This window comes from Anguilla rostrata, chromosome 14 (genome assembly GCF_018555375.3).
Source record: "Anguilla rostrata isolate EN2019 chromosome 14, ASM1855537v3, whole genome shotgun sequence".
Lineage (NCBI taxonomy): Eukaryota > Metazoa > Chordata > Actinopteri > Anguilliformes > Anguillidae > Anguilla > Anguilla rostrata.
In genome coordinates this window covers 12,021,941-12,046,768 of record NC_057946.1, presented here as the reverse complement: position 1 = coordinate 12,046,768, position 24,828 = coordinate 12,021,941, and the positions used below count along the sequence as shown (strand labels likewise).

Genomic DNA, 24,828 nt, shown 5'->3' with positions numbered 1-24,828 from the left:
TCTGCACTGCAACTAGTACAAAGAAAACTATTCCAATGAACAGACAGGGATATGCATTTTACAGAATGCTCACAGGACGATGAATGCAATCTTTACCAAGTGTGCATGACGGCTGAAAAAAAAAACACTCTAAAAGCACCCTTAAGGGTACTGAATACTTCATAGAATAGCAACAGTAACATACCCGCTCCACAATGAAAAAATGAAAGGTCCAACAACCGCAGTGACATACAAATAATATTTTATTCTATAGGCAATACATCTATACAAATTTATATTTTATGAAGGAAAAAGATCCTCAACTCCCAGATGTAAATATCATCAAATGCATCTGCTGGTTTTCATGATTATATACAGGTACATATACAACTCACAAAACGGTACAGATAAATAGCTCCTTAAAAAGCATAAAAATATTTTGTCATTACCTTAATGAAAGCTCCATTAATCAACATCAATCAACTTCATTTTGAACAGTGACAAAAATAATTTAACTCCTCGACGTTCCACAGCAAACACACAGGAGCAGAACATTTGTCTCGTTTAAAAATGTCAGAAAAATAACCAACTTAAACACAATCTTGTTCCTTTGCCCGGAGATCTCTGGAAACCTCCGTCTCTGCAAATGTTCACAAAACCTCCTTAAAGTCATGTATTTTATTGTAGTAGTTCGATCGACATTATGTTCGCTCCAAAGGTGAAATTGCTTCGTCGCCATAGGCATTAAAGCACACAGCACTGGGGACATAATTTAAATGATCAAAAGCGCAGCGTTAATAAGGCTGGCAGCAGTGCGCAGAGATGCATACCTCTTCATTTGTAGTGCATTTTAGATTGGAACATGGACAGGAAATTTCACACAGAGTGATTACGAGGAGCAGCCTTCCCCCGCTGGCGGGGAACAGACACGCCATTCATTTGGGGCGGGGTTCACGTTTTTTTATTTTAAAAACTATAATATTGGATTTAAATAGCCGTACTCAGTGCAAACTCCGCAGGGAATCGCAGTACAACGTTGTGGCACCGGGGCAACTGTGTCACACAACGGTGTTAAAAGACGCATGTGTCGCAGCCTGCAGACCCCATAAAGCCCAAGTGTATTTTGTGATCAAAAAGAAAGTATTGAGCACTCAAGAGAGGTGCTGGAGTTTAGGGTTTATAGTCAGCCGCGCTTTACAGCTTTGGCTATTCACGGGCTGAAAGGCATCACAGGAAGGCCACTAGCCCCAGGATTGGCTGAGCGCTAAATGTGTGCTGGAGCATCTCCAGGCAGAAACATAACAGAAAAGCATCAATGGCACGGTCTCACTTCCCCCATCTGGTGGCCAACACACAGCATGACAGCTGCTCCTCCATCCCCGCACTGAATAAATTAAAGTGCAAACACCAGGGGTGAGTGTCTCTTTACTTTTCCCCACAGTTTCCCCGCACCCAGCATGTTCCCGAATTCCTTCCTAAACGGGCTGGCAGGTGCAGAGCAGTCTTCAGGAGTGCCGTGGCAGTATCAGCAGCACTGGACTCAGCTTAAAGAGTCGCCCAGAAACATAGCAGCACTGGTGGGGCGTGTGGCACTAACAAAAGCATTTTTTAAACCTTCCAGTTCAACCACAGGCATCCTACATCATGGCTACAATTCATCCCTGGGTCATTCAGTCTCATTACCAATTCAGGAACCTTCAGCTTCTCTGAGAGAGGCATCTCTCCCACACTCACACACTCTCTCAAAATGGGGTTCCGTTCAATTTAGTGCTTCAATGTATAAAATAGCCTAATTTAGGTCACGGCTGTCTCAGATGCTCATAAACCAAGGTAAAAAAATCAAAGTTTCCATATGTACTGCATCACAATCGGTGTCTAAAGCTGTCTTTTTGACAAGATATCATTTAGAGGCTAAACTTACACATCCAAAAATGTCCTATCAAAAATATTAATTTTATTTAATGCACAAAACCATTCAAAAATATGCTTAAGCTCATTACGGAGAGCTTGATATATTTTGAGTGAGCTTACATTTTCTATACAATCATCACAAAAATATAACTGTCAGGTGTGCCAAGTCCCCCTAACTTAACACACCAAGAGGGGGAAAAAAAAAAAAACAAAAAAAAAACAACCATCGTACTTCATCCAAAGAAAGAATTGAGTCTATAAATCTGCATCTATAATTTATAGGCATACACAAAGGTACCTTAAAACTGCCACAATATGAAACGATACTTTCAAATGATAATATTTATAATGCACATCCCTAATTACACTTCAGGAGTGGATGCGGCATGTGGACCTTGAGGGCAGTGTTATTAAATGGTACCCATGTCACTTACTCCTTAAAACTACAACCTCTGAACTATTGCTTTCAACAGCAAATCAGTTTTGGACAATGAAAAAAATAAAATTAATTGCCACACCCATACTAATATATGCGCCTGGGATGGTGTTCTCACAATCTGTCATAACTCCAGTAATTTCTCCCCCCCGGTGAGGCCAGCAATAGCTCAACAGCACCCCCTACTGATTCCATCTGTTCTCAGAAACCTGAGGGCTCCAGAGCGCAGCACATCCCAAAGGACACAAAATGGACGCCGTCGGCTTCGCCACTCCCGTCCTAAAGCCAGAGCCTGCACTTCCCCGTTCCCGCGAGCTCCAGAGTGGAATGGCGTTTAACCCTTGCTGTGCCTGCGACAGGGGCTTCATGAGTCCCCTCCCCCTTGGGGGCGGGGCTCAGCTGGTGTTCTCGGTGATGTAGAAGAGGAACTCCATGTCCATTGGTTGCTGGGGGACGCTGGAGCTGCCCCCATGGATGACGGGGATCAGGGCGCCGTCCAGCTCGTTCATGTAGCGCTGGGGCAGGAGCTGCCCCCCAGAGCCAGCCTGGTACTCCACCTGCAGCACATACATCAGCACAGCCAATCAAACTCACCCATCTATGCACATATGTACACATGCGTATCAGCACATATACGCACATACGTACACATGGCTGCACATACGTATGCTGAAGCACACGCATATGCACACAGGCGTGCACATACGAACGCACGTGAACACAACACGTGTTCATTAGTTAGCGTACGGCAGGTCGAATGAACACACTGGCGTCGGCAGACCCCGCCCACCCACCAGCCCCCAGCCCGGGTTACCATGTCGGTATCCGTGGAGACGCGGAGGCCGAGGCGGTTCCTGCCGCTGGCCTTCAGGACGCCGAGGTGAGGGCAGAGGGCGGCGCAGCTCGCCATGGCGATCTCCCGCGGGAAGGAGCTGCGGGACGGCAGGAAGGGCGCCAGCGAGCAGTCGGGCGTCTTGGGCAGGTAGAACACCTGGGCAGAGCCACAGAGGCAGGGTCAGAGCGGGCAGCGGGCTTCGGCTAACAGAGGACACACAGACAGCGCAGAGGACACACAGACAGCGCAGAGGACACACAGACAGCGCAGAGGACACACAGACAGAGCAGAGGACACACAGACAGCGCAGAGGACACACAGACAGCGCAGAGGACACACAGACAGCGCAGAGGACACACAGACAGTCGCAGATGGACACCATCAGCCGAACCACATCTGCTGAAAGGACGCACAGATCGCTCAGGGGACACCACGCAGACACGCAGAGGACACACAGACACACAAAGCGACACACCAGCAACACGGCAGAGCACACACACAACACAGAGAACACACAGAACAGCTGGATATATACTGACAGCAAGCAGGTAAGTACAGACGCACAGAGGAGACACAGACAGCACAGAGGAGACACAGACAGTGCAGAGGACACACAGACAGCGCAGAGGACACACAGACAGCGCAGAGGACACACAGACAGCGCAGACACACAGACAGCACAGAGGACACACAGACAGCACAGACACACAGACAGCGCAGAGGACACACAGACAGCACAGAGGACACACAGACAGCACAGACAGCGCAGAGGACACACAGACAGCACAGACACACAGACAGCGCAGAGGACACACAGACAGCGCAGAGGACACACAGACAGCACAGAGGACACACAGACAGCACAGAGGACACACGGACAGCACAGAGGACACACGGACAGCACAGAGGACACACAGACAGCGCAGACACACAGACAGCGTAGAGACACACAGACAGCGCAGAGGACACACACACAGCGCAGAGGACACACAGACAGCACAGAGGACACACAGACAGCACAGAGGACACACAGACAGCGCAGACACACAGACAGCACAGAGGACACACCTCTGTGCACCTGATGGTCTTTCCATCCAGCTCGAACTCTCCATCTTGCTGAATACGGACGCTCTGCGATCCTTCAAGAGACTTCCCATCCACCGGGCTAGACACACTGCAGAGACACACACACACACACACAAAACTGTCAACACACCATTGCATTACATTACAGGCATTTAGCAGACGCTCTTATCCACTTACACAACTTTTACATAGCATTTACACTGCATCCATTTATACAGCTGGATATATACTGAAGCAATGCAGGTTAAGTACCTTGCTCAAGGGTACAACAGCAGTGTCCTACCCGGGAATCGAACCTGCGACCTTAAGGCCAGCTCTTTACCCACTATGCTATACTGACACCACCCAGGGAATAAAACTGTCCTCAGACTGTCCTGGGTGGCTTCAGTCACCAACTCTTTCACAGATGAAACTGTGAAAGATGACCTTGTGATGAACTTCATTTGAGCAAGCACAGAAGGCGAGTCAGGTGACCGGAATGGCCGGCGGCGGCGTTGGCGCCTGCGTACGGTGCGCCCAGTCCACCCAGCGCAGGTGGACGGTCTCGCGCACCTCCCCCGAGTCGGCCCGGCCGCACGGGATGGGGAAGTCGGCCTGGTCCCGCAGCGCCTGCCTCAGCGCCTCCATGGTGTCCGGAGGGATCTGCACCATCAGCCCGTCTGCGGGGGAGAGGGAGAGGGAGAGGGTTAGGGAAAGGGTTAGGGGGAGAGAGAGAGAGAGAGAGAGGGAGAGGAACAGGGTTAGGGAGAGATAGAGGGAGAGGGAGAGGGAGAGAGAGAGAGAGGGAGAGGGAGAGGGAGGGACAGGGTGAGGGAGAGGGAGAGGGAGAGGGAGACGGAGAGAGAGAGAGAGAGAGGGAGAGGGTTAGGGGGAGAGAGAGGGAGAGAGAAAGGGACAGGGAGAGCGAGAGGGTTAGGGAGCGCGACAGGGACAGGGTCACGCCCCCACTCTGCTTTGCTGTGACAGGACGGCGCTCGCTCCGGCTCCTCAGTACCTTCCACAATGCTGGACTTGGCGATGAACCCCGAGGAGGCCTTCAGAGCGCCGTTGAACACCACGAAGCTGGCCCCGGTCACTGCAACACAACCAGCCAGCATCAGTGCGTCAGCCCAACACTCTCCCAAACACAGCTCACACAACACAGCTCACACCCAGCACAGCTCTCCCAAACACAGCTCACACCCAGCACAGCTCTACCCAACACAGCTCTCCCAAACACAGCTCACACTCAGCACGGCTCACCCAAACACAGCTCACACTCATCACAGCTCTACCAAACACAGCTCACACTCAGCACAGCTCTACCAAACACAGCTCACACTCAGCACAGCTCTCCCAAACACAGCTCACACTCAGCACAGCTCTACCAAACACAGCTCACACTCAGCACAGCTCACCCAAACACAGCTCACACTCAGCACAGCTCACCCAAACACAGCTCACACTCAGCACAGCTCACACACAGCTCACACTCAGCACAGCTCACCCAAACACAGCTCACACTCAGCACAGCTCTCCCAAACACAGCTCACACTCAGCACAGCTCTACCAAACACAGCTCACACTCAGCACAGCTCTCCCAAACACAGCTCACACTCAGCACAGCTCTACCAAACACAGCTCACACTCAGCACAGCTCACCCAAACACAGCTCACACTCAGCACAGCTCACCCAAACACAGCTCACACTCAGCACAGCTCACCCAAACACAGCTCACACTCAGCACAGCTCACCCAAACACAGCTCACACTCAGCACAGCTCACTCAGCACAGCTCACCCAAACACAGCTCACACTCAGCACAGCTCACCCAAACACAGCTCACACTCAGCACAGCTCACCCAAACACAGCTCACACCCAGCACAGCTCACCCAACACAGCTCACACCAGCACAGCTCACCCAACACAGCTCACACTCAGCACAGCTCTACCAAACACAGCTCACCCAACACAGCTCACACTCAGCACAGCTCACCCAAACACAGCTCACACCCAGCACAGCTCACCCAACACAGCTCACACTCAGCACAGCTCACCCAAACACAGCTTACACTCAGCACAGCTCTACCAAACACAGCTCACCCAACACAGCTCACACTCAGCACAGCTCACCCAAACACAGCTCACACTCAGCACAGCTCTACCAAACACAGCTCACCCAACACAGCTCACACTCAGCACAGCTCTACCAAACACAGCTCACACCCAGCACAGCTCTCCCAAACACGGCTCACACTCATCACAGCTCTACCAAACACAGCTCACACTCATCACAGCTCTACCAAACACAGCTCACACCCAGCACAGCTATACCAAACACAGCTCACACTCAGCACAGCTCACCCAACACAGCTCAAACTCAGCACAGCTCTCCCAAACACAGCTCACACTCCGCACAGCTCTCCCAAACACAGCTCACACCCAGCATAGATCACACTCAGCACAGCTCACCAAACACAGCTCACACCCAGCACAGATCACCCAAACACGGCTCACCCAAACACAGCTCACACTCAGCACAGCTCTCCCAAACACAGCTCACACTCAGCACAGTTCTCCCAAACACAGCTCACACTCAGCACAGTTCTCCCAAACACAGCTTACACCCAGCACAGATCACACTCAGCACAGCTCACACTGAGCATAGATCACACTCAGCACAGCTCACACTGAGCATAGATCACACTCAGCACAGCTCACACTGAGCATAGATCACACTCAGCATTCAGCCGTCAGCACAGGCTCTGACCCAGCCTGCACTATTCCACTTAAAGCCCTGAAGGCACTCGGGTTCAGTGAACTGCAGAAGCACAACAGCAGCCACACTGGGGAACTGAAACTACAGCCTGAGTCACCGGCTCAGTTCCCTACCATTACACCGCACTGCTGCCACATAATCCTGAAACACAACCTCAGCCAAGCGCCTGTTACACACAACCTGACGCTAACCTCTCACTGAGCATAACCTAGCGCACAAACACCTTCTGCTTTACACCTGACCTCAGCATGAACTATGGCCCTATCAAAGCATGGCGAGACTAAACTTCAGCTCATATAAAACAATGAACTCCCCATGTATCAGTGCTTACAGTCACCTCCTGTGGGTGTAAACACAGCTCACCTTGCCTGGTCTTTCCCAGCATGCTGTTGGCTTGGGTTTGGTAGTTCCCGTCCTCGTTCTGAAAGCAGACCAGGTGGGAGTCGGCCTCCGTGCTGAAGTTGGCGCCCATGCTGATCACGTGCTCGTTGGAGGAATTCACCACCTTCAGCATCTGAGAAACAAGGAGATCAGCGTGTGGATGCTACGGTGTTAGCCTGCGCTGCTCTGTACGTCCCAGACCTTCTCTCTATACAACATACAACAGCGCTGAGCATGAAGCACTGCTTCACATGCAGTAGCACCTTCTCACGGCACGTAATTCTACGTGGTCACCTAACCCGTTTGTGAGATGTGAAACAGTACATACTGTAGTGGTTTAATGTTTTATACCATGTTGTACGTCTGTGTGCCTCTAATGCCTTAGGAATACAAATGAAGCAAGTCAGAGGGGGAGGCCTCCACTGTCAGGTTGGTAACATTGACACTCTGAGGCTCACACAGCCTGGCTGACACACTCAACTCAACTTTGCCCAAGGATGCGCTTTGCTAATAAACCAACAGGTTGGGCTCGAGGAAGCCGCTGACATGTTAAGTAACGCTGCATGAAGGGCCTGACCTCCTGGAACCTGGTCCTGGGGATCTGGATGTAGCTGTTGCCCATCTCCATGTGGATGCGCAGGCCCTCCACCACCGGCAGGCTGTACTGGTAGTTCCTCAGGTCCTGGAGAAGGAGAAGGGCCACGTGTCAGCGCTACACTGGCGGTGCTACTCGCGGAGGGTAGTGGAGGAAGGAAAGGAAGAGCTGGTGCTCAATAGGGCCAGCGGCTTCCTTTACTTCAGCACTGGAACAACCGCCACTGCCAATCTGAGCTTTAAACCCCGCCCACCCACCCGCTGGCCCCACACTGATCTATAAGGTTCTGTACGATGGCCTAGAGTGCCTACATACGGTGCCTTTATTCAGGGGCAACTCAAATGGAGCTTCCAGCAGGGGGCGCTGTTGATTCCTGGTACATGCAGCAGCAGCAGCAGCGGTAGCAGGATAACACTGGGCCTGATTACTGTCTGATTACTGCAGCTATCCTGGCTAAGCCTCCATCTGTCACTAATGCGCCTGCAGGCTTTACAGAGAAACGGCCCTCAGATCCAATGAGCGCACTCTAACGCATTTAAGACTCTGCAGGACCTGTTATTATCAGCAAGAGCCCAGCGCACCTCTTACCCTGTCTGCTGACAAGGACACGGGCTGCAGCGTGCCCCACACACACACACACACACACACACGCACGCACGCGCGCGCACACACGCACACGCACGCATGCACACACACACGCGCACACGCGCACACACACACAGAAAAAGGAGTGTGAATGAAAAGTGAGGCCACTACGCTACTCTCACGCAAACACACACTCAGGCGAGGAGGCACTCACAGCCAGGAGGTTCATGATGGTGTGGCCAGTCTCCCCGAACACGGCCTTGCGGTACCGCACACTCAGCAGGGTGCAGGGGTACACTGCGGGACACGAGGGGCACAGGGTCACACAACCGCCCCCGAAACACAGGTGGGGGGTGAAATAATCCCGGCACGCAGGCCTGGGGGGGGAGGGGGGCTACTCACCGCTGTGCTCGGCCCCCAGTCGCAGGAGCAGCCGCAGGGGGAAGACCTGGGCCCAGGGCACCTCCAGCTTGAGCATCAGCACCCCGCACAGGTACGGGGCCTGGGGCAGCGCCAGGCCCTCCACGGGCTGGAAGGTGGGGCTGAAGAACAGGAAGCCGCCGTGGTCCTTGCTGCCCAGGAAGCCCTCTGTGAACGTCACGTTGCCCAGGTCCTCTATGAACTGGCCTGAGCGGAGAGAGGAGAGAAAGCACCGGGCCTTAGAAAACCCAGTCTCAACCTCTCTCCAGTCACACAACCCAGTCCCACTGTCTCTCTCCCCAGTCTCTCAGCCCCTCTCGCCAGCCTCTCTGCCTCTCAGCCCAGCCCCTCTGCCTCTCTCCCCAGTCTCTCTGCTCCTCTCCCCAGTCTCTCTGCCTCTCTCCCCAGTCTCTCTGCTCCTCTCCCCAGTCTCTCTGCTCCTCTCCCCAGTCTCTCTGCCTCTCTACCCCGAGTCTCTCTGTCCCTCTCACCCAGTCTCACGCTCTGCTGCAAGCCAAACACCAGCTGTGTAAAAACCAGGTCACGCCAGTTTCACTCAAACCCACAGCTAAATTCACAGTGCTCCAAAGAAACAGCTCCGGTGCTGACGTAGCACATCTCCGCAAGAAAGTTATTACTATTACTGTGCTTAGCAAACACCTTCAGAGCGACTTACAGTACTTACAATTTTCATTTCCAACATTCTATCCATTGATATTTCACTGAGGCTGTTCAAATTCATTACCTCGGTTAAAATGACAGCGCCCGACCAGGGGTGTGCAAGCCCAGGCCCTTACCCGCTCTCCCCTGTGACTGCGTCGCGGGCGTGTACCTTTCTGTGCGTCCTGGTAGATGCTGACGTACAGGCTGAAGATGTCCCTGGGCACGCCGCCCTCCTCCGGGAGGCACTGCACGACAAACAGCAGCTCCTTCTGGCCCAGCCCCTGCAGCCCGTTGGAGCTGAAGCACCAGCACTTCTTCTCCGAACCTGAGCCGCAAGGCATCGTGGGAGCGGGGGGGGGGGCGAGGGGGAATAACAACAGGGGTGACCACAGTGCGGAGCTGACAAAAGCAGAAATCCACTGCACTGTTTACAGATAAACACGTGTAGACAAACAGGATTTACCTCACCCTAGATCTGCATTCATTAAAACTCCCTTAACCTTTTGATGAGTAGGTTTCTTGAAATGCTTTTTCAAAATTCTAAGTTGGTATTCTAGAACTTGCTTTCAATTACTTTCTACATCAGCATTAGAATGTTACGTAAAGAACATGTGTGATCTCTCACACACACGTGATCTCACGTCTTAAAAATGTAATCATTGGCCGAGCATTAGGCACTTCAGAACGAGCCTGAAGAACGCCAGGGGTGTACATACAGCTAACCAGCTTGACGTTGACCAGCAGGTTGGCATTGAGGACGAAGGTCAAAGGTCGCGGCCCCCCTTCCTCTAGGAGGAGCAGGATCTGGCTGGGCGCAGGACGCTCTTCCACCAACAGATCTGCGTCAGGGGAAGAGGAGCAGACCGGACCTCAGTGACACACTGCACAGGCACAGCGCGACACCGCACACCTTCCACAACTCATTTATAATTCATCTGTCATTTATTAAAAAAACCATAGCAAGCATTTCACCTCATTTCCTGAACAGAAATGGAACTGACCTCAACTCAACTTATTTATGCAATGCATTGTGGGTAATCAGCAGACACTCTTTTTTAAATATAGTACCCATTTATAGAGCTGAATGTACACGGAAGCAATTTAGGTTAAATACCTTGCTCAAGGGTACAATGGCAGTCCTATCTGGGAATAGCAACCTTTGCGCAACAAGCCCAGTTGCTCACCCCTAACACCACACTGCCACCCTGATACTGCTACAGTGTACAATAGTGCCGCCCAACCCAGTTCCTGGAGATCTACCATCCTGTAGGTTTTCATTCCAACCCTAATTTGGCACACCAGATTCTTCAAATTAGCAGCTTGATGAGATCTCTACCTGTGGAATGAGGTGTGCTGTGTAAAGGTTGGACTGTAGATCTCCAGGAACAGGGCGGGGCAGCCCTGGTGTACGGAGTACAGGAGAGAACGAGTGTAAGAGTAAGAGAGCCCAGCTGTGGCCCTGCTCAGTCCTCACCTCCGCCATCTTCCTCTCCAGTGCAGATGAGCAGAGGCGGCAGGCCCTCGTCATCCTCGGGGATGAGGGTCGGGCACCGCTCCACCTGCGCACTCATGCCGCACAGCAGGCTGTAGTCCCAGGGTCCGCTGACGGCCGGGCGCTCCACCTCCTCCTCCGGGCCTTCGGGAGGCGCTGCAGACACGTCCAGCCCGTCGTCCGGTCCCTGGGCTCCCTCCGTCTCCGCAGACTCCTCCGGCGGCCCCGCCCCTTTATCCTGGGGGGGCGTGGTCAAAACATTAAAGCAGCTCTGAGAGGAAATGACCCTTCGATCAAAGCTCACACAAAGCTCATGACTGGAGCTGGAACTCATCGCTCAACAGCTGAACCAGGGTTAAAACAGAACCCGGAATGACAGCATGGAAACACTCCTAATTTCTTTCTCTAGCCGCTATGCGCAGTTTTCCCCGAAAAGTCCATAAGCACACAACAAAGAAAATGTATTCAATATGTGGATGCTGGATATGTGAAAATAATTTTACATATCCAACAGTAATAAAGGGCACGTAAGAGTGCAACAACTTCCAGCCATCAAAATGCAAAAGACCTGCAGCTGTCATCGGTGCTAATCAACAGACGGTCACATGAGGACAAGCGGTCCTCAGGGCGTCAGTGTTCCGCTCCCTCTTACCACGGGGGGTTCGGGCGTGACCGGGCTGGACTCCTGCGAGGCTCTCCTGCCCCCCACCGACAGCTTGCTGGTGTCCGCCACTTCGCCGTTGGGCAGAATGCCGTCGGCGAACCACACCCTCTTCTGCTCCCGTGGGAAACCCCCCACTGCGACGAGGGAAGGGGACAACGCATCGCCTGCGCTCGTTTACACACAGCCCATCATCATCTCCCCCCGCCGCCGCCCCACCAAAGGAAACTACAACTCCAACAATGCCGTGCATTCGACAAACAGACGCTCCTATCCAAAGTGCTAACAACAAAAATAACAGTCAGACTGGCATCACTCTATTGCCAGGGGGTTAATGTTTCCCAATGGCAGGGCTTTTCAGTGTTTGTGTCTGTAAGAACACATTTCTCTGAAATAAAACCTGGTTTAAAACTCTAATAAAAAGTGGAACCGTTGGCCTTCAACCTGCTACAGGCTTCTCTGCGCATGCTCTTGTGTGTGATTGGCTGGCGGGGCGCGTGAGCTTACCCTCGTTGCCGGGCTGCTTGAGGACGGACACGGGCACCATGACGGTGGGCGGGGGCGAGTTGAGGGTGCCGGCGGCGCGGGCCTGCTGCAGGGGCGGGATGGTGGAGCAGTACTCAGACGGGATGTTGGGGTTTGGGCTGGGCCCCGTCGGGCTCATCATCCTCTCCAGGGCCTGGGCTGCAGCGGGACAAATACACACAGCCCCATTTACCTGTGTTCATATACGGCTCAGTCTACACGCTGCAGCGGGGCAAATACACACAGCCCCATTTACCTGTGTTCATATACGGCTCAGTCTACACGCTGCAGCGGGGCAAATACACACAGCCCCATTTACCTGTGTTCATATACCACTCTGTCTGGGCTGCAGCAGGGCAAATACACACAGCCCCATTTACCTGTGTTCATATACAGCTCAGTCTGCACCCTGGAGCAGGGCAAATACACACAGCCCCATTTACCTGTGTTCATATACCACTCTGTCTGGGCTGCAGCAGGGCAAATACACACAGCCCCATTTACCTGTGTTCATATACGGTTCAGTCCGCAGCAGATCTCTTCATGTAATGACTCTCCTACAAGCGTGTGTTCACATTACCGTATGTACCTCTACCCAAAAAGACTTGAGTGTGTGACCATGTTCAATTCAGAGGTACACAGGTGCACAGATCATTGCGTTCCAGCCACCAAGTTCATGTATACAGTGCATCTCTGTTTCAGATAGTGTTAATGTAGCATGTCAACTCCTCAGAAACCCCTTTTGTGTTCACAGATGTACCCACTGTGTCTAATAATCAACTGCTAAAGGAGAAACCTACTGCTGAAAGCCTGCAACACCACTTCACTGCAGTAACAGTTCTGTAAAATTAAACCCTGTGAAGATAATTCACGGAGATTACGCTTTGCTTAATCTCAGTACAATGTGATTCAATGCTCAGAGGCAGCTCTGCTCAAAGTCATTTTAAAAATCTACACCCCTGCAGCTTTCACAGGGACCCTATGAAAAGGAACTCAAAGGCCTGCAAGAGAAGTCATCGCACTACTCTTCTCAAGAGGGCCCTGATCACTAGCAGCAGAGAGATCAACAGGTGATATGAGAGAGAGAGAGAGCGATGCAGACAGACAGACAGACGGACACCTCTCTGCTTCCTCTCACAGACGGTGTGAAGGTCCTACAGTCCTTGTGCAGACCGTCACTGCAGGGTCAGCTCCAGCAAGCTATCGATCAGATGCACATTGCATATGGTGCACATTGCACATGGTGCGTAGCGTGTATGCTGTATACTGCATAGGGGGCACATCAGCGCATTGGCTATATTTAGAGGGGGCCCAGGCTTATGAAGCAGTGTCCAGTAACCCCACGGAGAGGCCACTCGCTCCAAATACTCCAGGCCTTCACTGGTGAAATGACCACAGGGCCGTGAGGATGGAGCAGTGGGCTCCATTTTACCTCTGCTCCCCAGTATAGTTGTTGAGTGGGCTGCCACCTTGGGTTACTGCTTGGGCACCAGTGCCACAGAGATGAGGTCATCCTGGGCAGCAGGTCACATGGATTCAGCGCTGAGGAATTCCACGACCCCCCCCCCCCCACCCCAGGGAGGGAGGCTTATGGGACACACCAGCATATTACACAGAAGAGCGTGTGTGCAGGAGCTCTCCACAGACAGCTCTGAGAGCCAAATCCCAAAATAACATGCGGGAGGGTTTGAAAAACAGAAACCGTCCACGAAACCTGATAACCTGACACAGACAATACCGCCAAAAAATGCTGAGAACGGACAGCCAGGAGAGGGATACATCGGCCAACTGCAACCAAAAACCACGGACCAAGAACCAGTGGATGTCCTGAGACCGTTACGCTGTTATTATCCAATCAGAAAAAGGACACGACGCTGAGAGGGAAGGTCACGACTCTCCTCCCCCCCCCCACACAGCTCCCAGACAAACGCAGAGCGCCTCACACTGAAGGCTGACTCAGCCCGTCATTATGGGCCGTTAAAGGGCGCTGGGCTCGGACGAGCGCCACGGACACGAGCTGCACTCGTCTTATCGATCGCACGCCGCGAGAGCTCCGCCCGCCCGCTTCTGCTCGCGCTCCGGTTTGCTTGCTCATCGTCTGCTCCGACCAACTATGCAGAATGAACACAATCTGGCCGCACAACCAGCAAAGGCTCATAAACATCAGTGTCAGCAGTTTATTGCCATTAAGTACAATACATTGCTGAAGGTAGGTCTCCATTATGAATGAGCCAATAAATGTCAGATCCTTTAAAACACCTCTAAAAAAGAGAGGAACGGCTGTAAAAGACACGGGCACTGCCAGGCCCACAGGAAAGGGCCCGTCCACGGCACAGAGCAGTGGGCCCTACTCTGCCAGAGGAGCACTGTCCCCAACACAGACGAGCTGTGTGTAAGGGTGTGTGTGTGTGTGTGTGTGTGTGTGTGCGTGCGTGTGTCTGTGTGTAAGGGTGTGTGTGTGTGTGCCTGTGTGTACGGGTGTGTGCGCACACGAGGCGCACACTCGCATCTCATGAACATGTGCCCCTGTGCCACAATAAAAAGCAAGGCTACACGCAGAAACACTCTCCTCTGTGTCACCACAGCAAAGCTCTGCTCACCTGCTCAGCTTCCTCCGTCCTGGCTGCTGCTGTACCGTACTAACAGAGCACAGACCGCTGGCCTGCCCATTGCAGGGAGGAGACAGAGGAGGAGGGGGGATACTAGAGGGACTGGGAGCGAAAGAGGAGGAGGGGTAAAACAGAGAAAGAAAGGAGGGTGGGAGGGGAGCAGGGGTGGCCCTGGCCCTGAATCACACATACTCACGCAAAGAGAGATCAGAGGTGTTTCTGAAGGGTGCACCAGACCTCCCTCAATGTACATCGTTCTGCCACTGGACACTACTCCAAAGCAGAGATCCATAAACACAATCCTGATGTTCATCACAACCTTGAGCCACAATTTGAGGAGTACAAATGTGCCAGTCAGGCACTGTGTTCCTTTTAGCTCTGGATTCTGGCTCACCTTCCAAAAACTACCCGACATTCCTGACCTGTCCCATTTAATCAGCCAACCAAATATACCAAGTGAAACTAATTGCTGGGCCAAATTAAACCCAAATTCTCCCAACAATGCATCAGGAACTGTCAGGTCACACTACAAAGCAGCCTTTTCCACATCATTTAAAATGGATCCAGAATAGCCACAGGGTCTCCCTTTTTTCACCTAAAAAAACAGCAGCCAAATGAAAACAAATGAGGCAGGTTCTCTGTTATCGCCTCCTTTACTTGACTAATGACATGCTGAGCGACAGCGAAACCCAGCAGACAGGAGCAACAGGTTCTCCAGAATGTCACTTGCAGAGTAAATATCAACAGTAAATATCAAGCTTCAGAAAAGAGCTGTACGATTTAGCCTCATACTGAAGCAAACACTTAAAAAAACCCAACAACAAAATTAGCAGGCGAGTTGAGCAGCTGTGTTCATCCAGCTACCAGCAGCCTGAAAAGTATTGCATTGGCTAAGATACACGGCTAACAAAATACTTCCCATACAGATTACAGAGTTACTGAGCCCGCCTGATTCATTCAAAAACCAGCAGAACCTGGAGTCCAATACCCAGGATTTTCAGAGTTTAGCAAAGTCTGTGGAAAAGTTTGTGAAAGCTACATTATGCTGGGCATCATCCTTTTACTAATAAACCTTTTCTCAAAGCACCGGTTTTTCAATAATTACCAGGAGTATAACCTTTACCCTTTTATGAGAGGTTCCATTCTAACAGTATGAAAATACCAAGTTACACAGCGAGGGAAATTCCTAATTGCACTGCCCAGTATCACAATATGACTCATGAACAGCAATGAAACAGTGTTCTTTTCAATCGCTGGCATGTGCATAAGAAGCTGAAGAAGTTAGAAAGCTTCACCAAGGTCAAAGTGAAATGACACAACCTCCTTAGTGGGAGGGAAAAATTATGCTAAAGCTAACCGTGCTCAGCCAACAGCCAGTTTGCTTTTTCAATCATAATGTTGTGGCAACTTTATGACAACTAAAGCAAATGTCTCAATCCAGATTTGAGATCTGGAAGATCTGCAAGACTGACAGGTTTATTCAGACAAGCAAAGCAAACGAGCATCAACAAGCCAGAACTGAGAAAAAGGCTGAACTTCTGGCAATGAATACCAAAATTTTAGAACCAGCTAATCTTCTTACTTACTGCCCGGCCTTGAAGAGGAGAGGAGTAATTTTTTAATATATTAAAAATTTAAATCCACACTCACCACGGTGAATAGTGTCGTAGCAAATGACGCACACTCTGGCCTCCTTGTCCAGGTACTTCAGTCTGCATCTCTTGTTGCAGCAAACAGCACAGTATACCTGCAAAACAAGCGACAAAAAAAGGACTGCTGCTGATGGATTCTGCACCAGCGTGTTCCCGTGCCACTGTACAGAACGTGCGCATTGCACCTGGCCAGAACCCCATTACCGAGATGGAAAATCCAGTCTGCCGTACGGGTCAAGAGCACGTAGTGACCGGCGAGCCGGTTTACAACACCCCCAGGAGCCGTAGAACTGCAAACTAGTTTTTCTAACGCTATACAGTAGTCTCAGGAAATAGTACTCACAAAATGAGTCCGGAGAACATACCAGGGCCCACTTATTCAATTACCAGTTTCACTGACAGCATAAACAACATCTCTAAATTGCAATCCCTGGACGATGCGCTTTGGTTTTCCAATAGACAAAGTACCCCAAAGGGTTTTTCAGGTCTATAATCAATTTCAGAATGTGCACAAACAGCACCTGCTCTGCCCACCTACGTGACGCCGGTCTGTTCTAGTGAGTGAGAGGGAGTGAAACACATGACGTGGGATTTAAAAGTGCACGGCACAAGAGGCATCAAATCAGAGGTCGTTTGTCCATCCTGTCCATTAAAAACGGAACATGCTGATCCATGTAGGCTAAACAATTGGCAGACGGATGTGAACCAGAGAAAAAGACAGCCCTGTGTATTTTGAGTTCATCTGTGTAGCAGAGTCCTATTTTTGTTCATCCATTTGTTGTGCCCAGTGCTGCCTACCCATAGTGTTCTCTACTTTGATTATTGGCTATAAAAGTGCATATATCTACTGACTTGCAGCTCAACACAGGACAGTGAAGATCTACAACAGCATTAAAAATACTGCCTGCTGAGTCAACTTTGTATCGTCAGTAGCATTAATGTACAATTAGAGATAGGGAAGGACAAGGCGAACAGTTGCGAGTAATGAAATACCATGACACAGTGGAGGACACAATGTGCCAAAGGGGCACTGATAATCAATCCTCAACATGTCAGGAGCAAGATAATAATAGTCTTTCTGTTCCTTGCCTGGTAATGAACTGTGGTCTTACAGTCAAATTCTGCAGGTATGTACCCCAATTAAAAAATACACTAACACACATATAGGAGCTCCTCACTATAATATACGTTGCAGTTACATTAAAAAGTTAGAGGGGTTGTATTTCCAAAGTGTAGTTATATGTCCTCTGGGGAGACAGACCCGTTTAATACCATGAGAATCAATGAAGAAAAGGAGAGATTGTATGCTATTCCCAACACACACATACAAATGCCCAAACATCACTGCATCATGGTTTCGCATGTGTTCACCATGTTTTCTAACTGTATTTTTCATCACAAACACTTAGTTGTTTTCACAGCCTAGTCTAAGTTCTTGACACAATCAATAATACGTCATTCTTAAACACCCTACATTTTATAATCTTACCGTGACACGTTTAAAAATTATTACTGTATTCTTAAACACTTTATATTTTTATTTTTAAGGACATTATCAGTTGGTTGAGGTTGGGATGAAACTGACACTTGTTTTTGAATGAAAGTAAAGCTGAAGAGAGAATGACTGACGGACTTACTTTGCCACATGCCCGGCAGTGGTGCCGCCTCCTGGTGAAGGTAAACTTCTGAAGGCAGTTCATGCAGTTAGGAGCCTCAGAGTCAGGCACCCAGGGGGGCTGCCTCGAACCCAGACCATCCGCCTCCTTCTCCAATCGATCTTCAGGGCACTCAGCCCCCTCCGTCCCAGTCTCCCCCGGGTAAGGAGGAGGCTCTGACATCCTTCCGAACCCAACGCTGTTCTCATAACCATCTGGATAAGGATAGCCGGTGCCAGCCACACATCGGCTGGGGGCCTCTCCTACAGCAAGAATGGAAGGGGCGTGAATGCTGTTCACCACCGTGTCTCCAGCATGTGGTGAATCAGACATCTCACTCCTTCCATGGTCCTCACTCTCTGCAACTGGCAAGGTTCTAAAAGATTGGCCATACAGCTGTTTGGGTCTAGCACCTCCAAAATAAGGATGCTGGTTTGGACTGAGAACGGACTGGACAGCGGCAGCGTCAGAAGACTCCTCTTGACAAACCGTGGGACTCACGTCTGTCCCACAGGGGTTGCTGTCCTGAGATGGAGTGGAAAGGTTGGAGCCGTTACTATCGTCCGCTGAAATAGGCATTCCGTCGCTCTCTGGTGAGGCAAGCCCATCGCCTTTACCCCTGACATAATCCTCGAAATCTCCCTCTGCTAACCCATCGTGGAAGGCTATGTGGTGTCCCTCCACATCTCCATTCATTTCCGAAAACCCCTCGTCTGCCAATTTCTCTGAGGGCATCCCCACAGGTTCCTGCTCCATCAAAAAGGCATCCAGATCCTCGTCTGTCACAAGCACTCCACCTTGCTCACTTTTTGGGAGGAAGTCATCCACAAAGACAAACTCTGGGGGGGTTCCTGGGCTCACACACGTGGAGGGGGACTGAACTGCCTCTGCAAGGCTCCCAGAGTCTTCCTCCGGAGATGAGCAAGCTTCAAATGCCTCAGAACAGGCCCGAGTCGCAACGTCATAGGAAGGTGGCATCACGTCTCGGTGTTCCGAATGATCAGTGTCATTAGCTGAAGTGGTATCAGGGCTGGCACAATCTGCACGGTCTGTGGTTTTGGTTAATGGAGGGGCGTCCTGCAGATCCTCTGGGATGGTGGAGGCTTCAGTCACTTGTGTGGCAGAGGACACGACCTCAGCCTCTTCCTCGACCCCTGGTCTCATCCTCTCCACAGAGTCCAGGGAAGATACAAGAGATCCGCACATGGACACAGCCATGGGGATGCAGGAGAGGGAGGACTCCCTCTCTTCCACGGGACAAAAGGCAAGGCTGTCATTACCCTGAGGAGGTGAGCAGGCCCCAGTGTTCATGCTGTCCAACTGTCCTCTTCTCTCCGTCTCTGTCTGCACATCTGGCTCGTCCACATTGCAGTTTCTAGTCTCCCCTCTCTCCGTAAAGCCAGAAGTGGGGCTTACAGCGTCCGTCTCCTCCCCACCACCCCCACCACTATCAGTAACCATATTAGCATCCACCTCTCCATCCGCAACACACGGAACCTCAGCATCCTCCTCAAAGTGTTCTGTGCTTGCAGGGCTCTGGTCATTTTCAATAATCTCTTTCTCTGTGCCTGTATACTCCAGACTCACAGAGTCACTTAGGCTTGGCAAGGGAACGCCTTGAGGCTCACAGGAAGCCTCTGCAGCCGCTGGCAAAATAATATCCAAAAGACTAAGGGAAGTTGAACGCACTTCTGTTGCCAAATGGTCACTGGCCTCCTGCCCCAAGTATCCCCCTCCAGGAAGGAAGTCGCTCCCAAGAGTTCCAGCATATCCAGCCTGCAACGTGCCTCCAGGAGGGGACACTATGGGAGAGTCTAGGTCTACCAGCAGGTCCTCCTCCAGCTGCTTCTCAATAATATCCAGCTCCTTGAAGGCATCATGGCTGTTGGCCCGCAGGAGCACAGCAGACCCAGTGTCACTTACCAAGTCACATACAGGCTTCAGGGCCCTGTCGGGACATGGCGGCGGTGTGCTTTTCGCTGCCCTACTGTCCACAGAGGAAAGCAGGTCCACACCGGTTAAAGGCTTCCTTTTGACATCATGGTCATTCTGGTAAAGGCTGTAGCTTGGAGGAGGATCAGGGTACTGAAGTGAGGAATTGTAGTGAAGGTTGCTGACGTCGGGAAGAACTTCAGGGGCCGTGCAAGGTTCTGGGGCGAAGCACGGAGGACTCAGTGAGACGACAGGGTAGAGGGAGGGAGGAACCGTGGACTGTGCAGATTTGCAATCAAGTTCCTCTGGAAAGGAGAAAGAAAAACGCAGAACATGTTTACACACATCAGTAACTGGAAACTCAAATTGATCATGAATCAACGAGAAAAGCAAATCCTGGCAAGAGAATGCACACTAAAGTTAGTATCCTATTTAATATAGTTGCCCAACATTCTGTTAACAGAAGTTGAAATTCAAGCGGCCAGCAAAATCACCATTTTCTACAAGTATAATTTGACCACTCTTTATATTGCATAATTTGATCATAATGAAGATAGGTCCAGTATTGTTCCAAGGCAAACATCTGGCAAAACTCTACAATACCCCGTGCACTTCCATAACAGTGTTTAATATTACCTGTATTCTGTTCAAAATCATCCAGCAGCTTATCCAGGTCACACACTGCGGCCTTAAAGAAGCTGTCCATTCTGAGCAGGGACCAGAGGTACTTCTCAGCCCTGGCACTAGAGGAACAGTTGACAGGTTGCACAGACCTTTAATTAAATGGAAATGGAACAGATCCACACACTTGGCACAGATGAATGGGAGAATTATTTTTTTTTAACTAGCAAAACAGGATTTGCCATACTGTGAATTTTGCATATTTCAAAACAAGCTACAGGTCTTCCAATTAATGCACAGAAGTAATGCACAACTGTTACAGACTAATCAAGCAGGGTAATATACTAGGTAGCTTTTTAACCGTTTTAAAACCTTTTTATAAACTGATTTTACACAGTCAAATGGTCAACAGAATGATATTATAATTAAACCAACTTTCTGGACAGTCTCAACCCTACACTTGGCTGAAAGAACTAGGCTACTACTGACAACAATTATTACTGCTGAGCCAAACTGGAATTTTACATCGCAGAGTCACTTCATTTCTCAAATTAGCAACCTTGCGTTTTTTATCCTCATAGTTGTCGCAGCATTCTGCAGAAAGAAATATTTTGGCGTGTATCCCAGTAAACTATTTTTAAAAGTAAAGGTATTGCCGATGCCCTTAAAATACACTGAGACGATAAAAACTTGCAAAAAAAGGATCTCGGGTTACAAGCAAGATTTTAAAAACTTCTGAGATTTTTTTATTTTTATTTTTTCCCTTTCTCAGATTCTCCTGGGGCTGTCTAGCCTGCCATAGTTTGGCACAAGTTTGTCTTCTGCCACTCTAGGGGAGGGAAAGGGCCTAGCAGCACTATTCTGGTGGACTGTAATCAAAGTAGTAACATACCAAATCTAAGTCACAAATACTCTTCCCATTGCCAGCTATCCTGTTGTGCTTCTGTAATACATTGGATCTCTATTACACATGAAAAAGTTGCTTTCGAGGTATCGTTGGTTGGCAAATAGCACACCAATGAGTATTCCACGGTCTTCAAGAATCTTAAAATCCTCACTAAATTATCAATGAGCCACTCAGCAACTGCAGCATCCTGACCACTGAACACTAAGAGGAAAGAAAATTCACAAGTTTGCTCTTGCTGTGAAAACTTTTAATCACAGCCACTGGTCGTGTTTTGAGAGTCATAGTTCTCTTATTAAACCGATGCCTATCTGAGGCCTTAGCAAATCAGCGCTATGCAATTATGCCTCCGTTGTGTGATCGAGTACTTTAGACCCTGCGCTACAAAAGCCTGGCGGCCAGAGATCTGATTAATGAATGTGAAACGGTATGCTGTGAAAGATTCACCCTTGTAGGTAATGAAAGAGGCCACCAGTCAACAGACTTGCAGGCTGTTGCCAACAATAGCAGGGATTCTGGGGCACCCGGTTTCTCTCCTACACTACCAAAATAAATATCTACAAAATAGACTAACAAAAGCAATGGTAAAAAAGGCCTATACATACACAATCCTCGTCGTAATGTTTGAGAGCTGCGAGTATTATTTTTGTGTTCCTGCTACTTTTTGACATTTATGGGGGAAATAAGGAAAAATTAGCGAAGTTACTGCAGTGTTTGTTGACCAACGTATCACTGGACACATCGATAGCTAGCTGCCCACCAATCAACAGGGTGTAATAACCAGCTAGCTTGTTGGCCGTGGAGCTAACGTATTAAGATGCGTCTGTATTGTTAACGTTACGGAGCAGTTTAACAGACTAAAACAGTTTAGCGAACGTTACCTGCCACGTTTGTACAGATATGTTGTTGTATTCTACAAGTATCTAACAATGTCCCCAACATTAGCAAACCTTCCCGCTATCAACCATAATTCCCCTTTAAATCTAATTGGCTAACCAGCTAGCTAACTATCGACCATATTTCAAGTAAAACGTCGCTAGAAATTTGGCTGGCCCTATCAAGAATGAAATTGCGGCGGACAATTCATGTAATGCTAAATCGGCTTGAAAACAAACGAGCATTATTTACGAGTGACAAAGCAGGATATACAATCAACTATCAGCAGCAAAATAAGCACATCTCCGAACGGACTACAAATGTATCCGAAACGCTATGATTTGTTAAATCATAGTTTGTGCTCCGTTCGAAAACTTTAAAGCTAAGACGGGGAAATTCTGGTATTTTAGCACCATTTAGCATAGTTGGCTAACTGGCTGAAAGGTTCTCACTGCGGAAAAGTCAGGCGAGCAAGTTAGCTTGATAGCTTGACGTTACTACCTGACTGTTCACAATCACTTAGTAAATCAGCCAACAGTATTGAAGTTAGCGGTAAATTAGCTACGGTGATTATTACTTCCTAAATTACAACCAACTATCGAGCTAACATTAATTACCAGGCTTACTGGCAAGCTAATCGCAAGCAACTGGCGAACATTATGATGCTGGGAAAGCTAGTAGTACTTAACGTAGTAGCTAAGCTAGAGATCTTGTATGATTGTTGTTGGACAGCAACTCTAGGTTGCTAGTTTGTGATACTGATAACTTGCAGCAAGGTTGACAAATTAACCGACATTAGTTCTGAACCAGAGTCAACTAGCCTAGCTGCTAGCGAACGCGACATAGCTACAACATTGGCTAAAGTCAAAGTATTTCGTAGGCAGTGTAGTCTAGCTAGTTTGGTAGCTATCCCTGGCTAGATAAGGAGAGCGCGTACACAGTAGCTAGTTAGCTAGCTTGCTAACGTTTGTAAAATCACAACCAATATGTAGTCTTTTAAATACATCTACCAAGACTGCGAAGTGTTGTTATATCAAAATCAAGAAGGAAAGAGACACCAGACAAGATCCGCTAAACTCTCATTCTTGTGGGGAAAACAGTGGCAGCTTTCTTACGTTAGCTAGCTAACGTTACTATTCTACTTCATGCTGGCAAGCTAACAAACTAGCTAGCTAGTGTAGCTAGCTAATGTTTGAAAAATAAACAAATCACGCATTGTTCATGTCACCTGAAACAGCTTCATCGTTGTGGTCTTTGCCAGATACCGGGACTTTTCAGTTTTTTACTATTAGTAAATAGGTCTGTAGGTCAGTTTTCTGTTATTACTGATTCCATTTGGAGTTTTGTTAATTACCCGCACTACGCACCGCACTGACGAACGACCATCTTGGATTTGGTACCTACCGGTGCAGAGACACTATCACACCATTCTTAAAGAGACAGCTACTTGTTTATACTTTTTGTGTTACTTTCCAGATGAAGTCGGCCTCGACAAAGCTGTTGAATAGCTTAGTTGACCCATTTATTCCTCATTCTTGTAGGGTTATGCAGTTCATTGTGTGTAAATTCTGTATTAGACATTGTGTTGGCTTAGCTAACAAGAGGTAGAGCTTGGTGACCAGGTGAATGCTATCTGAAAGAAGACTTGTCTAGTTAGGCTATTTTTTGAACCAACAATTCATGATACGTATTATCATTCACAAAACGACAATGACTGTTAGAAAAAATCATTCAGGGACTGTTGGTTCCGAATTGTGCACAGCCTTCTGTGCGCTAAGTTTGACCACTGGTGGACAGCCATGGGATTTAAGGTGGCGGTAAATTCCAATTAATTTTGGTCAATTCAGAAAACAAAGTGAAATCCAATTAATTCATTCAAGCCTACAAAACCTTACAGGATTTGTAAATCCATAAACTAAATTTAAGCACATTTCCTGATAGTTGAAATGGAATTTACTTAACCCCTCTGAGAATATGACTTCAGTGCTCTTGCAGGAGGACACAACAAGATAATCATCAGTATCTCCCCTCCACCTTACCCTTTCTACTGCCCACCGAGGGTTACAGCCCTTCCACAAAGATGTACATGAACAAAGGAAGATCCTTAGAATCAGACAATAATGTTTTCAGGCATATGGTATAATAATAATTATATATATATATATATATATAATAATTCAATAGCTATGTTTTCCAGCAAGAAGTTCAGCTACATCTCAGTTTATTTACATTACTGCAGTTTTATGTAGTT

General features: G+C 49.1%; 1 protein-coding gene across 1 annotated transcript; it reads right to left on the bottom strand.

Moving 5' to 3' along the window:
* Positions 1-224: 224 nt before the first annotated feature.
* On the bottom strand, positions 225-23,988 carry zfyve16 (zinc finger, FYVE domain containing 16). The gene is made up of 19 exons (XM_064306951.1): positions 23,806-23,988; positions 20,813-20,919; positions 18,227-20,481; positions 16,588-16,684; positions 12,311-12,487; positions 11,795-11,940; positions 11,125-11,380; positions 10,367-10,489; positions 9,820-9,975; positions 8,970-9,194; positions 8,782-8,864; positions 7,965-8,069; positions 7,370-7,520; positions 5,242-5,322; positions 4,747-4,906; positions 4,570-4,572; positions 4,230-4,335; positions 3,141-3,317; positions 225-2,883 (listed from the first exon to the last, which is right to left on the bottom strand). Exons 2-19 carry the CDS (start codon positions 20,880-20,882, stop codon positions 2,722-2,724), a joined length of 4,533 nt encoding a protein of 1,510 aa, XP_064163021.1. The 5' UTR covers positions 20,883-20,919; positions 23,806-23,988; the 3' UTR covers positions 225-2,721.
* Between the last annotated feature and the right edge of the window lie 840 nt (positions 23,989-24,828).